General features: G+C 34.5%; 1 protein-coding gene across 1 annotated transcript in view; it reads left to right on the top strand.

The window, feature by feature from the left end:
* The window catches only part of LOC134743144 (protein FAM107B), a 62,688-nt gene that overhangs the window by 32,806 nt on the left and 11,474 nt on the right, over positions 1–18,408 (top strand). The window contains exon 3 of the mRNA XM_063676487.1: positions 7,396–7,499. Coding sequence (XP_063532557.1) covers positions 7,396–7,499 — 104 coding nt within the window. The remainder of the gene's footprint in view (positions 1–7,395; positions 7,500–18,408) is intronic.

Raw genomic sequence — 18,408 nt, forward strand, 5'->3', positions numbered from 1 at the left:
TTAGGTACATTACCTACACATAATCAAGTACGGTTCACTATGTACCTAACACTTTAAACTCTCGCGTATTGTAAAAAGGTAAAAATAATGAAATTACCTCGCGTTAGACCCGGTAATTACATTAATTACGGTTCACTATGGCTTTGAATTTGTGGTAGTAATTATCTACTGAGTTTTAGTTTTCAGCTGACCACATATTTTTTTGTACGCACCAAACATCTAAGTAAATATTATCAATATTATCTTGAACAAATTACAATTAACGTATGATTAAACAGCTGATTCATTTCTAAATACTGTCACTGACAAAATGTATGCGTAAGCCGTATAGTTACAATCAGTATTCAAGTAAGTGTACGGCAGGTTATTTGAACAATAGATCGGTACCCAAATTCTTTACGATGGGAACCGACGGGTGCACTTTTTGTGGGCATTCTTGGCTTGAACCAACGAGGACTTACTAATGAATGCCGCGAAGAACGTATAGCGAAGTCAGCGTGGAAAATTAAAATGAATGAGGTCTCAAAATTCTTTAGTTATCCTCATCGTACAGAACGAGAGTTGCCATCTCTTTAATTCTACATTGAAATTAAAACTAGTCTTTACATCAGCATATAAAATCAATGTTGACAAAATATCCTAGTTCAATCAAAAGCCTAGAAGGCCTTATATAATTATCTATTACTTAAGACCTTTCACAAATTAATGTTTATGCTTGTGTAGGTAGGGTAAACTCGCATTATTTGGTGACACGCCTAATTCGGTGATACAAGTTTTGAAGCATGGGGTGTCATGCTTCAAAACTTCGCTTCGGCGGCTTTGCCGTGAGGTCCCATTTAAAGGCCCTAATTCACTAGCTTTCCTGGGTGCCATGCTTCAAAACTTGTATCACCGAATTAGACGTGTATCTCAATACCTATTATAGTATGGCTGGATGAAATAATGAAATATGAAAGCTTATTTTTATTAGCACAGAACATGGAAAAGTACAGTATAAATGCGCATTGCAGCGCACATGTTGGCTTTTTGCTATGTTCGGATTCTTAGAGCACAGGTGCACCACATCCTGCCTCGTCCTGTGAGCCCGGCGTAATTATCCAACATCTGTCTCCGAGCTGCAACTCATAAAATAAATTGCGTTTAATTTATATTTATACACTTTTATAAACCCGTTCACTGACGTTAAGCCAGAGTAGATTTGTTTTGAGTAATCTTTAAACAAAGTTATAGCCGGGATCCCGCTTAGGATTTGTCTCCTTTATCTCGATTAGAGCATTTCTAAAAAAGTTTGTACAAAAATGCATTATTAAGTTTATTACATAAGTAATTTACTATTTTGTTTTGTTATGTCAACATTTTTATTAATTTTATAAAAATAAAAATAAACGTTCAGTTAATTTATTTTCTCACAAGTGCAGACTACAAAAATTGTTTGTGGTTACACAATTTTTTAATTAAAAAAAATGTTACATATATTCAAATGGTTACCGAGTGGGACCCACGGAACACCATAGATGGTGCTGGCCGGGGTGCAGGCAGGCCGAAAAGGAGATGGCGGGACGACTTAGACGCATTTTATCCGGATTGGCGGGACACTACAAACGACAGGGTCGAGTGGAGGAAACGAGGGGAGGCCTTTGCCCAGCAGTGGGACACTAAATTAGGCTAGTAAAAAAAAAAAAATATTCAAATGCCTTAATTTTGTACAATTATGGTTGAGCAGCCGTTGTGAGCGTTGTGGTGTGTCCGAGATATGAACGTCGAATATGCGAGAAGCCCAAGTTAGTTTACTGTCACTGTGCCTACACTGTTATAATATCGTTATCATAGATATCATTATCGTTTGCCCATACAGCCACTGACCCGGTTGTCGATTAGCGATTTCTGTTTTTATTCCATATACCACAATTGTTTAGCGATCGTTATGTCATATTCTCACATTGCTAGTTGCTACACGAGTTTTGCAATTGAAAAGAACGCGTTGCTCAATAAAATATCTCACCGGCATTCCTCGGGGTTTGAATTGGAAATAAAAAAAGCTAAAAAAAACGTGGGAATATTTCCAGGGTTAAAATAACGTACACGAATCTATAGGAAAATGTAGTAAAACTAATAATGCTTTAAAATTGGGCCTCGATTCAATTGTTGTTATAGGTCGGGATTTGTTTACATCATCTAACATCAAACCGGATGCCGTAACTATTAAGTTTTATGAGTTTAATGCTAGGTTGAAAGTTATTTAATTTATGAAATAACTACTATTAGTATTATTTTTACTTTTTTTTAAGTAGCAGCCGCCAGCCGCAGCACCACAACAGCGGCTCGTGTTAATGTATTTAAGCGATTAAAATAAATTGTTTAACTTCTCGGAACCATAAAAACGTTCACAGTCAGACACAGTGTATTATTTAAAAAAAAGTCCCACATAAAACATTTCATGTACAGCGAGCTGCAAGCTACATAAGCGCATGGACTATAAAAGAAATTCATTCATTCATAGTGTCCATGCACTTTTGCAGCTGAATGTACATTATAGTAAGGGTCTATCGCGAATTTATTTTGTGACCTTTAAGACTTATAAACTCAAATCATAATCTTGACGGTTTCTCTATTAAATGGTTAATAGATTATATGTAGAGTATTATAGAGCTGGGACAGTAACTCTACAACTTTACATCTTGATTAAAAACTACATATGTTTTGGCCGTAGCAGATATTCCCGTAAAAATCTTAGACCATAAGGCATTACTGGCCTTAATGACGAGTTTAGTAATAGTTTCATGATACGAAACACGGAACAATTGAAAACTACACACAATACCGATGCAGATATATTGAAAATAATAAATAAAATAGCGACTCATTTTGAGTGTTAGGTTGGTAAGTACTTGTTGCTTCAGCCAATTTCCCAATGAGCGTGCCGTCACCATCTCGGTCTGATATGCTATTCCAATCGCTTCCCGAGCGTAGTCTAACCAACCAGTATAAGTGCATAGTTGAAACTTTTAAACACAGGTCACAGTTACACTTGTTCGTCTGGGTGTTCAACTCTGTGAGCAATGGTAACACACGGTCTGTTATTTCCGCGCCGCCGGCAGCGCGCCCTGACGGAAGGAAGCAATTCCCAGTCGGCTAACGGGAGTGCAACGCTATACGCAAACACTGCATTATAGGAATGTTCCCACCACACCACTGAGTCGTCTCGCCGCACTGCCTTCCCAGAGTTTCCATTACAACAGATGGCTAAGACGGTAAACCGAGGAAGTCCAACTTTTTTTAGTCGAACTTTAATCTAAAGGGGCCCACTGATTACAGTGATTACCAGTCCACCGGACAATAACAACCTGTTAGTTAGAACCTTAGAACAAAAAGTTGACAGTTCCGATCAACTGATAGGATGATATTGTCCGGCGAACGGGTAATCACAATCAGTTGGCCTCTTTACGTTACGACGTTACAGATATATGTGAATTTTCGCTGCTTAACAGCATGTTCATTTTAATTTCTTAATTTAAATATTGTCAGAAGGAAGCACAGTATGCAGCCACATTCGATTCGGGCACCCACTGAAATTGAATGCGTGAAGTGCCTGAAAAGAGCAGGTAATATAAACAAATGCAGTGGAAGTATAAGCAATTTCCCGATTAGTCAGTTGTAAACACAGCACGCAAACATTAAACTTTGCTATCGACATCGCCGATCGCAAAACGTCTATATCTGATACGATAACTTCGTTACTTCGCAGTCGCCGACTTGCATTTACTCGCTCCGCGGCCTTTACCGATTGCATTTCTAATAATTACAGTCGCGCGAATTTGAAGTCTGGAGGCCCAAAATATCCTTATCGTTTGCCGGTTGCATATACACATTTCCCTTGTACAAAATATCAAGCTTTTGGTATCCAAATTGTTACATGGACATGAAAAGTGTTTGAAAGCAAGGCTTGTTTATCTAGAATAGCCGTAGGAGTTGTGCGAAAGCGACAGTTATTTGAATCTGACCTTTCGACCTTAAGGGAAAATTAGGTAAAGTCTTGTACGAATTCACTCACTTGGGACTCTTGGGAGTGGACAGCTTGACTTTTAGATGTTCTTAAGGGCCTTTGCTGCCGTTTTGTCGTGTCTTTCAAAGCGCACAGGTAGGTACTTACTGCACCTAAACTGACTGATCCCTGTGGTCGAATCCCGGGTACCTGTTACTTATTCTTTTCTGCCTGGTGCCTAAATAGGTACGATATGCAAACAGCGTTGCATTTCACCAACACCGCTCGCGCTGTAATTAGTCGGGATTAACGGGTTGGTACCCGTGGTAATGGGACGTCAACTCGATTCCAGTGCACTTCTCCAGCGCCGCTTGCAGGCCAATCGTAAATTTCTGCTCTGCTGAACTCGCTGATTGCAAACTTATTTTCGGCTTGTGTAATGGAAAATATCTACGTGTTTTTATTTGATGTGTGTACACGCTGTCCGGCTTTAATTACCGACTGGTCTTTTTTGCTGAAACAGAGGTGTGAAATTCAATCTGTTTATAGAAACGTCGGATAGTATCCTATAGATGTATCTCTGTTGTATCTTTAGTTATTGTATAAAAAATAGACGACATCTCTGACGTTATAAATGCATGCTACACACATGCAAGTTCCTTTGCGTGGGAAATACTTAAAGGAACTGTAGTCAACACTTATCTATCTGATCTGATATTCAGTGCCTAGTGCATTGAATTAACAACAATTGCGTAATTTTATTGTTTATCAAATGCATATTATCGGGTTGTTGAAATCACTACATATTTATCATTATCACGTTGAGTAGATTATACAAGTGGGTTGGTTAGTAAGTAGAAGTCCCTAACTACTGTTAATTATTATCCACATTAATATTAAATAAATATTTTAGTAGGCTATATAGTAGGTATGCTTTTAATGCTCTGTATAAGTAACCATCAGTGATTACTTAAGAGGCCGTAGTCGATTTTGGAGCAAAAATTTTAAATTGATAGATTTAGTCGTTGAAATTATACACGTTTTGTTACGTAATATTTAAATAACAAGTATTGGTTTCTATTAGCACGTTTTCTCATCTTGCCTTTTAATAATGAGGTCGCGAGCGTGCATCACCGGTAATATATGAAGAGAAGGGGCAGTTTTTAAAAATTCATCAAAAAATTATGGTGGTAAATTATACAAATTGATGTATACGAATAGTTTCAGCAAATGTTGTAGATTGTTCAAGTATCCAAATTACGTTGAAATTAAGTCGATTTTCAGAGAAATTGTAACTTGTTTTGAAGTAATTTCTGGAGAAAATTGAATTCGTTTAACTTTCATTTCCTCGAACTCTAAGTCATATAACAAAAATGTAATCTGATAAAAATCCAGTACAGAATATGTGTAATAGAAATTTACCATTTTTAGCAGTCCAAACTTTACGAAATTTATAAATAAGAGCGACAAAATCAGTGCTTTACGCGCGTTTACCTAAACGTCCTTCAGAAAAAAAATCATTACTAATTTAGTGAGTCTGTTTAAAAAAAATTGATCTGATAAAAGGCAAGATAAGAAGACTTGCTAATAGAAACCAGTACTTGTTATTTCAATTTGGTAACAAAAGGTGTACAATTTCATCGACGAAATCTATCAATTTTACATTTTTGCGACTAAAATCGACACCGGGCTCTTAATTTGAAAATTCCAAAAAAAAACTTTATATGAACTTTTCCTAAACGATACAAGAAATATTTCGCCTGATTTTGAATATGCGTACCTTCCTAGATATATTATTATTAAAATTGGCTAAGTAGGTACTCGTACAGTAACTGTTAGAAAAAATAGCTTATCGATGCCTACGGATCGAACCGACCTTGTACGTAACTATTATAAGAGTACGGCTCACGCCGCTATTTTAGTTGAAACGTTTTTGTTTGATTAGACGTGTGAGGTGCGAGTAAATGTTTCAAACAAATGACCTGTCTGGTTACTATCAGCACTATATCTTAAACACGATCTTATCGCCAATCCTTCAGCAAACATTATAAATACTGACATTAGCATGCAAACTTTATTCTCCTTGTAGTCAATGTTCTAACGTGGAAAATGTTTATCAAACAATAGCAGTGTTATCGATATTGCTAATTAACACGTAATTAGGGTTTGGTCGACCAAACATTACCTTATATGGTCATTAAAAACGAAGTGATAACATTCAAGTCTCCGATAAGCAACTAGTTGATTATGGCAAGTTCACGGTAATTCAGTGTTAGATACCTACTAGAAAACCAAGTGTACCTGGGTGCCTTAGCTTAAGATCGCTGCAAATCCAAAAGGCATATACATATGTGAGTTGCCGACTTTTTATGTATTAACGACAAAATCTTTTCGACGAAATTTGCCTACATCAGAGGTCGGCTAATCGCGGGTCGCGGGCCGGTAGCGGCTCTTTGGCTCTGCAAGTCTGCAGTTGCGGCTCTTCATAACACCCATTAAATTAACACTTAGCACATTTAGACCAGATAATCAACTTTTGTGGCCTTTTGACATTCCTAATAGTCTTAAAACTGTATAACGCGTTGACGAAACTCCTGGTCGCGCTATCGAATCTTCGACTTACAATACCTGAGTGACAAACATACATATTAAATATATAAAAAGATATTTAATATGTCTGTGTCTCACGAAAGTTTATTTTATTAAAAACCTAAAAGTCCTAAAACTGATTTTGACATTCCTTAAAGGATGATTTCTAATGTGGTTGGCGCTTCTCTTCAAAAGTTTGCCAGTCCTTGGTCTACACCATCCATTGCTACATATCAACATACTGCAATAAATATAGGTTTATTGCATTCATCCACTGGTTAAAGTAGAAAAGATGCGCATTGCATTTTTCGATTCTATAGATTCATAGAAAACACTAGAAAATACTCGATACAGGGTTGCCACCCATACTATAATATACATATAGTATCATACTATATTTTAGTCAATTGTACTATATATTATACAAAAACAATATAGTACGAAAAATACTATATTTTCAGCATAACTCAAGAAAGGGTTATACAAATGTCACGTCACCGATATCACAGGATTTTTAATTCGCCTCAAATCGGCGTAATTTTTTTTTTTTTAATTTTCTCAGTAAATACTATATTTTTTCAATATTTTGACAAAAATACTATGTGTGTATAGAAAAAAGGTGGCAACCCTAACTCGATAACTCGAAGTTAATCGTTCAAAATAAAAAAGGCTGATCATTAATGTACTTGATAACATTAAAGTGACAGTGACAGTTTTTAATATGTATATTTGTACAATAAAGAGTTTACTACTACTACTACTACTAAAGTGAATGTTCTTAGTATTTATCCCTTTATTAAAGTTTTCTGTGTTATCTATTTCAGAGGCAAGAACGTCTTGAACCAGAAGAGCGAACTACAAAAGGCGCTTTCAAAACACAAAGAAAAGCAGATTTTGAATCAAGTTAAGGAACACAAGGAAACGCCAGGTAATAGTTATTTGTTATACAAGGGTGCAAAGTTGTATTTTACACGCGAGTGTTTCAACACACGAGAAGTAAAATACATTTGCACCAGTGTGTAACACAAAACTTTTCCTCTGACTATAGCGAGGAAAGTGCAACATCCAGTATTCAGTATTCAGTATTCATTTATTTCTTGCTTCCATGGTACATTTTTGGGTAGTATTTACATATTTCTTATGGTATCACATGGACCCTGAATAGGGTGTAGCAAATACAGATAATTAAATTAAATTACAGTTACTTAACTATATCTAGTGGCTTTTACAAACTTATAACTACGTATATAAACTTTGTATATGATATAACACAAAATTATTACTAGTAACAACAATAATTATAATATATATGTATTACGAGCATATCGATCAATAGGGGACGTAGGGGAGGGGTAGGTGGGACGACCTATGGCTATAATTTCCTTTCTTCCATAAATTCGGTTATTGTATAATATGCTTTTGTTAATAAATGCTGTTTTAATTTCTTTTCAAATGTATTGTTGTTTTCTTCTGATTTGATAAAACTGGGGATATGATTGTAGATTTGTATCGACGTGTAGTATGGACCTTTTTTATAAATGTCTATTTTTGGTTCTGGTAGAATTAGATCTAATTTACGGCGGGGGTTTGTACTGAAATCAAATAGATGAATATTTTTACGAACAAATATGGCTGACTCTAAAATGCAAATTGAAGGTAAGGTTAAAACTCCTAGTCTAATAAAGTGTGGTTTGCAACTAGTTCTCTGTTTGATATTTACGATTATGCGTATGCATTTCTTCTGCATGACAAAGGCATCATGTGCGTCAGTACTGTGTCCCCACAATAAAACTCCGTATCGTAACAAGGAATGCGCATATCCATAATATGCTGTAAGCGCACATGATTCATTTGTGTTAGACTTAAGTACACTTAAGGCATAAATAAATGAAGCTAGTTTATTTTTAAGTCTTGCTATATGTCTTTTCCAATCGAGATGTGTGTCTATAGTGATGCCCAAAAGCGAACAATCCGATACCTCTTCAATGTTTAATTGTTTTGCTATGTAACTTATGTCTATGGCGCGTTTTTGGTGTGGTCTGAACTGGATAATTTTAGACTTTTTGTTATTGATTACAAGGTTGTGATCTTTTAGCCAGTTTACTATTGTGACGTATGTTTCGGTTATATTTATATAGGCGTCGTTACTCGTGGGGCTTTTGAAGAGTAGTGAAACATCATCGGCAAACATTACGCACTTGTGTTCTGTAATTTTTGGCAGGTCATTAATATATATTACAAAAAGTACACAACCGAGCACGCTGCCCTGTGGAATTGAATTGTTAATGGATATTAAATTAGATTTGTATGTTTGTAACTGACAGGCGTTATGGTATCTTCATCACTGGAATCACTAATTTTTTTACGATATTATAACAAAAAACTGGAAATTCTGTATTTTTACGTGAAAAGTTTCTAACTTTTCTAAGTAAAAATTTTGTTGACATTTCTGACGTATGAAATGTCAATGATGCGTTTTGAAATTGCATCGACTCAACAAGTCGTTCAGAATTATATCATCATTATTAAAAAACAAACGTTTCTTATGGAACTTTAAGGTTTATGACATAAAATCATTAAATAAAGCTAAATTTGGTATTTTTTATTAAATTCTCAAACAACTTGTTTAATGATAATTGAATCTGAAAATGATATCTGTCAAGCTACTTAAACACGCTCCATCCAAGGTCAAATTACTTTCCCCACTAGTGTATAAAATGCGTTTTTCCCCGCTTGTTTTAAAGGATAAAAGACAACTTTCCGAGCTAGTGAGGGGAAAAAATCTTTTCTATAGCACTTATTCAGTTATATGTCAAGGTTAATTAATTATCTTAGGGGTAATGACGTCATAATGCATCTTAACAGATAAAATTGCTTGTTTTATGCTGAGTCAAAACTCAGCATAATTAAAAACTGCTGCTTAATTAGAAACGTATCGTACTGGTAAAAACCTTTTGATTTTTTAACAAGCAGATATGTCTGCGAGCGATACTCCAAATTTTATATTAAAGTAAAAAATGGGAAGCGTAACTTTTTCCATTTTTTCCTTTAATATAAAGTAAACCTTTTGGTTTATAGTTCAGATTAAAAAAATATGCAAGAATAATAACAACGTTTTGAGCACATATTTCTATCTGCAGTATCGACAGGATATTAACACGACATGATTTTTGTTACATTGTTGCGCCATTAATCTTAAAAATATTTTTATTGTTCTAGGAGTGATTTATAAGTTTGATATGAGAAAATCCATATTATTTTCTAAACGATTTGTGCCAATTACCTTGACCGAACGATTTCTAATAGGCATAATTTAGATTTCGCTCAATTCAACTCATGAATTAAGTTAAAAATAATAATTTAATTGCTTGGTAGTAATGCAACCACGATTGATATGCTCAAGCAATTATTTTAATTATGAAATCGCTGCAAACTGCGGATGATATAATACGGTACTTGTGTATAGAACGAAACAGGTACTGTCAAATCTAAATATCTTAATAGCTTAATAAATAATACCTATTGTAATATAAATAATATACCAGTTACGCAGTATATTATAATACTGCGTAACTGGTATAATAAATAAATAGCGTAATCGCCATCGTAACAAATAGACCTGTACCGCTGGCTATATTTTGACCCCTAGGTTATAAAAATATTAAAGTCAATTCTGTTTTCGCTTATGAATACTTTGTTAAGATGTAAATCTTACATTTTGTTTTGTGTCATATATATAATTTGCTTTTCTAGTAATTTGTTATTTTGTAGTAATTATTTTTTATTTTGAATTATTTTGAAGAAAAAAATATTCGAGAGAAAAAATGTAACTGTGTTGCATTTAGGATAGTGTTTTTAGTGTGAAAACATAGTTTGTGTCAATTACGTCCACTGCAATCTGATACTATGTCATAATATTCTAAATGACACAAAAAAAAATTAGAGTTAAAAAAAATTACTTAGGTCGAATTTAATCGTTTAAATAGGTCCATTAAATGATTTTGTGTCTTATTAAGGCATAGCTTCATAAGATATTTGATGATTTTGTTGTAACAGGCTGTCACCGTTACAAAAGAATATTAAAGATATTAGAGTTTACATCTTATTAATTTGAAATGCGGGATAAATAAGATGTATGAATTTGTGTCACTTGCATCCACTGCATAAACAAATATTACAAAAATATTATTTGCGTTCAAACGAAGCTAGCGGGCGGTCTGAATGGGCAACGGAGGCCGTGCAGGGTGGGGCCGCGGCGTGACCTTGCCGTACGCAACGCATGTTTACTTCGCCTGTGCGCCAAATTAACGCAACTTATTCAAAGAAGTTACGCAAACAACACAACAACAAGCAAGCAAAGAATGCGTCGAATTATCTTTTACCTATTTAAAACTTATAGATATTGTACAATGTCACCATTATGCAAAAGATCTGTAAGTACATGTTTGATTTGCGAGCGAGCTGGCAACATTGCGCAGGGAAATCTTAAAAATATCGCGTTTACGTGAACGCCACATACATTTGTGACAGTGATAGGGAAAAGGTACCACTAAAGTAAAATTTGGTTATTAATACCGTGACTTTCTTTCATTCTTTGATAAAAAAAATTGCTATTTATGCAACAAGTGCGGAAATCATCTTTACGCACGTGTATCATACAATGTTTTACTATGCATTGTGCGAGTAAATAAAAAAATATATCATGGCAAATAAGTTTAGTTATTAAAAGGAGTGTTTTAAATCGACACGAGTTGCGAATTACCTATTCGCACGTGTATCGTACGTTTTACAGTACATATGGCCCTTTAAACTTTCGACATATGCACGGTAAGTGCTCTTTTCCGCACTAGTGCGAGAAAGTAGCACCATATGTACTGTAAAAAAAAATTGAAAACAAAAAGCACTAGTGCGGAAAAGCAGTACTTTCCGCACGATATGGCTCCGTAGGAAACGCACTTTTAGAGCACATGCATTGTAAAAAAAAATATAGGACTGTATCTCCTAAACCATGCGCCGTAGCGCAAAAATAATAAAATATTCGTTCCCCTTTATGTAACCCAAAAGTAATACATGAAAAATACAATGAAAAAAAGAAACAAAATCTTTATAGGGCTGTATTAGCTGTATCTCCTAAATCGTGCATCGTAGCGCAAAAATAATCAAATTTTCGCTCCCCTTTAAGAAGCCCCTAATTAAGATTTAAAAACGCAAAAAAGAAAAAAAAGAGGAAAAAATCTTTATAGGGCTGTATCTCCTAAACCGTGCGTCGTAGCGCAAAAATAAACGTTTCGGTCCCGTTTATGTAACCATTTATTTATATTTAAAAAAAACGCAATAAAAAAAAAACTAAAAAAAACTTTTTAGGGCTGTATCTCCTAAACCGTCGTAGCGCAAAAATAATTAAATTTTCGTTCCCCTTTATGGAACCCCTAACTAATATACAAAAAACACAATGAAAAAAAAAAACAATAAAAAATATTTATAGGGCTGCATCTCCTAAATCGTGCATCGTAGCGCAAAAATAATCAATTTTTCGTTCCCCTTTAAGAAACCCTTAATTAATACTTAAAAAAAAAACAAAAAAACAGGAAAAAATCTTTATAGAGCTATATCTCCTAAACCGTGCGTGGTAGCGCAAAAATAACAAAATTTTCGTTCCCCTATACGGAACCCCATAGTAATATACAAAAAAACACAATGAAAAAAAAAACAACAAAAAAATCTTTATAGGGCTGCATCTCCTAAACCGTGCATCGTAACACAAAAATAATCAAATTTTCGTTCCCCTTAAGAAACCCTTAATTAAAACTTAAAAAAAAACCAGGAAAAAAACTTTATAGAGCTATTATAGCTATATATATAGATATAATATCTCCTAAACCGTGCGTGGTGGCGCAAAAATAATAAAAGTTTCGTTCCCCTTTATGCAACCCATAATTTATATTTAAAAAAAACGCAAAAAAAAATAAAAAAATCATTATAGGGCTGTATCTCTTAAACCATGCGTCGTAGCGCAAAAATAATAAAAATTTTGTTCCCCTTTATGAAGCTCCAAAGTAATATACTAAAAACACAAAGAAAAAAAGGAAAAAAAATAACAAAAAAACTTTATAGGGCTGTATCTCCAACACCGTGCATCGTAGCGCAAAAATAATTAAAAAAAAACCCTTTTTAAACCCCTAATTAAGATTGAAAAACGCAAAAAAGAAAAAGAGGAAAAAATCATTTTAGGGCTGTATCTCCTAAACCGTGCGTCGTAGCGCAAAAATAATAAAATTTTCGTTCCCCTTTACGGAACCTCAAAGTAATATACAAAAAACACAATGAAAAAAAAAACAAAAAAACTTTATAGGGCTGTATCTCCTAAACCGTTGTAGCGCAAAAATAATCAAATTTTCGTTCCCCTTTGTGGAACCCCAAACTAATATACAAAAACACAATAAAAAAAAAATCTTTATAGGGCTACATCTCCTAAATCGTGCATCGTAGCGCAAAAATAATCAATTTTTCGTTCCCCTTTAAGAAACCCTTAATTAATACTTAAAAAAAAAACAAAAAAAAAAACAGGAAAAATCTTTATAGAGCTATATCTCCTAAACCGTGTGTGGTAGCGCAAAAATAACAAAATTTTCGTTCCCCCCTACGGAACCCCAAAGTAATATACAAAAACACAATGAAAAAAAACAACAAAAAAATCTTTATAGGGCTGCATCTCCTAAACCGTGCATCGTAGCACAAAAATAATCAAATTTTCGTTCCCCTTAAGAAACCCTTAATTAAAACTTTTAAAAAAACCAGGAAAAAAACTTTATAGAGCTATTATAGCTATATATATATATATAGATATAATATCTCCTAAACCGTGCGTGGTGGCGCAAAAATAATAAAATTTTCGTTCCCCTTTATGCAACCCATAATTTATATTTAAAAAAAAACCGCAAAATTAAAAAAAAAAACATTATAGGGCTGTATCTCTTAAACCATGCGTCGTAGCGCAAAAATAATTAAAAAAAAACCCTTTAAGAAACCCGTAAATAACACTTAAAAAAAAAAAAAAAACCAGGAAAAAAAAAATTATAGAGCTGTATCTCCTAAACCGTGCGTGGTACCGCAAAAACAATAAAATTTTCGTTCCCCTTTATGCAACCCATAATTTATATTTAAAAAAAACGCTAAATTTAAAAAAAAAAATCTTTATAGGGCTGTATCTCCTAAACCATGCGTCGTAGCGCAAAAATAATAAAATTTTCGTTCCCCTTTATGCAACCCATAATTTATATTTAAAAAAACGCAAAATTAAACAAAAAACATTATAGGGCTGTATCTCTTAAACCATGCGTCGTAGCGCAAAAATAATTAAAAAAAACCCCTTTAAGAAACCCGTAATTAATACTTAAAAAAAAAAAACAAAAAAAAACCAGGAAAAAAAAACTATAGAGCTGTATCTCCTAAACCGTGCGTGGTACCGCAAAAACAATAAAATTTTCGTTCCCCTTTATGCAACCCATAATTTATATTTAAAAAAACGCAAAATTAAAAAAAAAAAATCTTTATAGGGCTGTATCTCCTAAACCATGCGTCGTAGCGCAAAAATAATAAAATTTTCGTTCCCCTTTATGAAGCCCCAAAATAATATACAAAAACACAAGAATAAAAAAAGAAAAAAAAATAAAAAAACTTTATAGGGCTGTATCTCCTAAACCGTGCATCGTAGCGCAAAAATAATCAATATCCGTTCCCCTTTAAGAAGCCCCTAATTAAGATTTAAAAACAGTCTCCGAAACCGTGTGTCGTTGCGCAAAAATAATAAAATTTTCGTTGCCTTTTATGAAACTCCAAAGTAATAACAAAAAACGCAATGACAAAAAAAAGAAACAAAAATAACAAAAAAAACTTTAGGGATGTATCTCCTAAACCGTGCATGGTAGCGAAAAATAATCAAATTTTCGTTCCCCTTAAGAAGCCCTTAATTAAGATTTAAAAACGTAAAAAAGAAAAAGAAAAATCTATATAGGGCTGAATCTCCTAAACCGTGCGTCGTAGCGCAAAAATAATCAACTTTTCGGTCCCCTTTATGTAACCATTAATTTATACAAAAAAAACGCAAAAAAAAAGAGATTTTTTTTATAGGGCTTGATCTCCTAAACCATGCGTCGTAGCGCAAAAATAATTAAATTATCGTTCCCCTTTATGAAACCCCAAAGTAATATACAAAAAACACAATGTAAAAAAGAAAAAAAAGAAAAAAAACAATAAAAAAAACGTTATAGGGCTGTATCTCCTAAACCGTGCGTCGTAGCGCAAAAATAATCAAATTTTCTTTCCTCTTTATTCAACCCTTAATTTATATTTAAAAAAAAACGCTTTCACTAAACTGCTGTAACTTGGAAACTTAGAATCCACAAAGGGGACTTTACTAAATTATGACACATATTAAAGCCTGACCAGTAATATATGATCATTGTCAAGAGGGCGCTGTTCATTCTCATGTATAGGGTGACAGTTCAGTATAGTATGAAAAAATATTGTATTTAATGAACATCATCATCATTGTAATTAATGTTGCTTGCCACGCTTAAACATAACAAAAATCACAATAAATTGCGTCTTAAAATAAACTTAAAAAGTCTACTAAAAATCGAAACAAAAGTAATTTTTAAGTCGCTGATGTGACATTCTCAATCAAAAGGTAGGTACCACTTTGTCGTTTACCATAAAGACGAAATTTGATTATATCTTTATACAAATAACGCAAATAACCTGTCAGAGAAAGTGGTACCTTTTGCTTAAGAACGTCACAAATGTTGGTCAGTATGAGGAGTGCAGCCTACAGTTTATTTTTAATTATATTTATATACCTACTACGGTAAGATTGATAAGACAATGTAATTATGCCTCCGAATGAAATAAATACACTGTATCGCAAAACTAAGTGGCGAGACAGCTCATAATGCCATCTCTTTCACTCTTGGTTGGTCTTAACAAGGGTAAAGGAGATAGTATTAAGATCTCAGTCGCAAGCTGATATTGCGGCAAGTATAATAAGCACCCCACCCGCGTAGGTACCCTTCCCCGCGCACGCCCTTCTTGCTCAATTGAGTTTTATTTTGCCAGATAGTAAAAAAACCGTGGATCAAAGTGACCCAAATTATGAATGATGTCTCAATGTGGTATTATAATATTGTAGACGTAAACTTAATAATATGAATTTTTTTTTGTGGCAGATACAGGGTGTTAATTAGAAAAAATTTTTTTTTAAATAAAAGCGGTGGATGAATTTGACACAGATTTGTTTGAATAACATATAACAATGTTCTGTAAAGTACAACACTTCACTTACCGACTCTAATATTTTTTTAGGCGTTTTAGGATCAATATTAGGTATTTATTAAATGCCATTATACCCGTGGATGAAAATGACACAAAATGCGTGTGTACGTCGGAAGCCACTTTGCCTTTACAGGGAAACAAAGAATTTCGTCTCTAATATTTTTTTTACAGAATGCTGATTGAAAAAAGAAATACCTAAATTTCTACCTAAGCAAATACCTAGGATGACACAAAATATTATTTTTAGGTTTAGTATATGGTCTGGAAACTATATATAAAAAATAAGCAACATTAATATTCTTATAACCTCAGAAGTTATTGGTACAGGTCTAAAAAACATACGTACACTTTTTACTATGCTACGCTACGTTGTATGGAAAAAAAGTTAACTCCATCTTACACAGGGTGCCCAAAATATACAAACCACCACTCCCAACATATGTAGACATATACATATGTGAGCTCCTTATCCGCTCCTATATAGTTATTTGATGGTAAAATTGGTAACAACTGTGTGAAAGTAGCATGAATCCTTGAAACTTAAGGTAAATAAACAAACCTCGATAATCTCGATGTAACCTATGGGAAAGGAGAACAATCGTGCAATATATCACCCGAACTTGAAAGCTCCCTGACCACTCGGACGTCGGTATTCGATGCCATTACCAATCCATATCGGTATAAGGACGGTATGGCGTTCGATTGTTTAGTCGCACGTGCTGCATAATATATATTGGGAGTATCCGTGTATGGCTACAGTTGGGTATTGGGTACAACATATAATCTATACATATAATAAAGCGGAAGAGGGTCGAAAGTCTGTACATGGAAGATATTCGAAAAAAAATTGGCTGGGGATACTTAGAATCGATAACAGAACACATTCCAACAGTTTTTAGAATTTTTGTCTGTTTATCTGTTTGTCTGTTTATCTGTTTATCTGTTTATCTGTTTGTCTGTTTATTTGACCGCGCTACAAATGAAAACGGCTGAACGGATTTTGATGCAAACTTTACTAATCTGTCGAAAAAATCCACGGCCAGGTTATAGGCTATAAAAATTTGAGAAATTTTACCCCTAAGGGGGATAAAAAGGGGATGAAAGTTTGTATGGAGTTCAAGATTTATTTTAAGCTAGCAATTTGAAACTTCGTAAGAAGATATATTATTGAAATACAAGAAAACTAATTTCAGCGTTTTTTAAAATTCATCCCCTAAGGAGGTGAAATAGAGGTTGAAAGTTTGTATGGAGTTCAATTTTTTTTGAGTGCGTTACTTGAAACTTTGTATAATGGGCATATTATTATAATACAGGAAAAGTGATTTTAGCGTTTTCAAGAATTCGTCCCCTAACAGGGTTAAAAGGGGGTTGAAAGTTTGAATCCATTACAAATGCTTTGAAACTTCTTAGAAAGGTATGATAGACGATTACAAAAAAACTAATTTTGACGTTTTTGGAAATTTAACCCCTCAGGGGGTTGAAAAGGGGATGAAAGTTTGTCTTGGGGTGCAAATTTTATTTTAAGCCAGGAACTTAAAACTTTGCAAAACGTTAATTATATTAAAAAGTAAGAAAAAAAATTTCTGCGTTTTTAAAAATTCATCCCCCATGGTGGTGAAAAAGGGGTTAAAAACTTTATCTTGATAACTATATCATTTTAGCTACTAGGCCAAGTTAGGTATCGTTTTTGTATAAATCGGGTATGCCGAATTCATTTATGATATCAAAATGACACCATTCCCGAGTGAAAACACAAAAACTATGAAAAAAACTTTTTTTAATTTCTCTTTACGCTTAAACCGCTAAACCGATTTAGATAAAATTTGGTATAGAGATAGTTTGAGTCCCGTGGAAGAACATAGGGTAGTTTTTATACAAAAAATGGAGACTGCGTTTGCATGGAGAAGCGGCCGTGCCCTTTCCTCTTAATAATGGTCACGAAGGTGGGTACTTTAAAAAAAAACATTTTTCAGTAAATGTCAAACGATTTGGGACTTATACGCGTTACCATGCCTTCCCGAAAAAAATCGAATCTTTCGCGAGTCTCGCAATGCATTGCGGCCACAAGGGGCACGGTCTCAGGAGTCTGAGAAAAAGCACGGTGAGAGACTCAGTGGCGCTCTAGCCAGGCAGGTCGCTTCGCTTTCGGCTGAAACGGCAAGCCAGCGCGAGTCTCGATTGTGATCCCAAATACATCGTACGCAATACATATGTAGGCGCAGATCCTGACGGAGTGTGGCGCCGGAGAAGCCGTGTTCATCCTGCGTATCCCCCTCATTCCGAGCAACTTCCCGTTCCGCTTCAAGCGCCTACAGGTCCCCGTGAGCGTCTGCTTCGCTATGACCATCAACAAGTCGTAGGGGCAGACGCTACGCAGTTGCATTTCCCACTCCGAAAACAAAAAAAAGGGGCAGACGCTGCCCGCCGCCGGCGTCATGCTTAGACTGATTTGACTGGAGGACCGATTTGGATGACATGATTTTGATGGGAACACCCAAATATTCCGA

The sequence above is a fragment of the Cydia strobilella genome, chromosome 7 (genome assembly GCF_947568885.1).
Source record: "Cydia strobilella chromosome 7, ilCydStro3.1, whole genome shotgun sequence".
NCBI classification, from domain to species: Eukaryota; Metazoa; Arthropoda; class Insecta; order Lepidoptera; family Tortricidae; genus Cydia; species Cydia strobilella.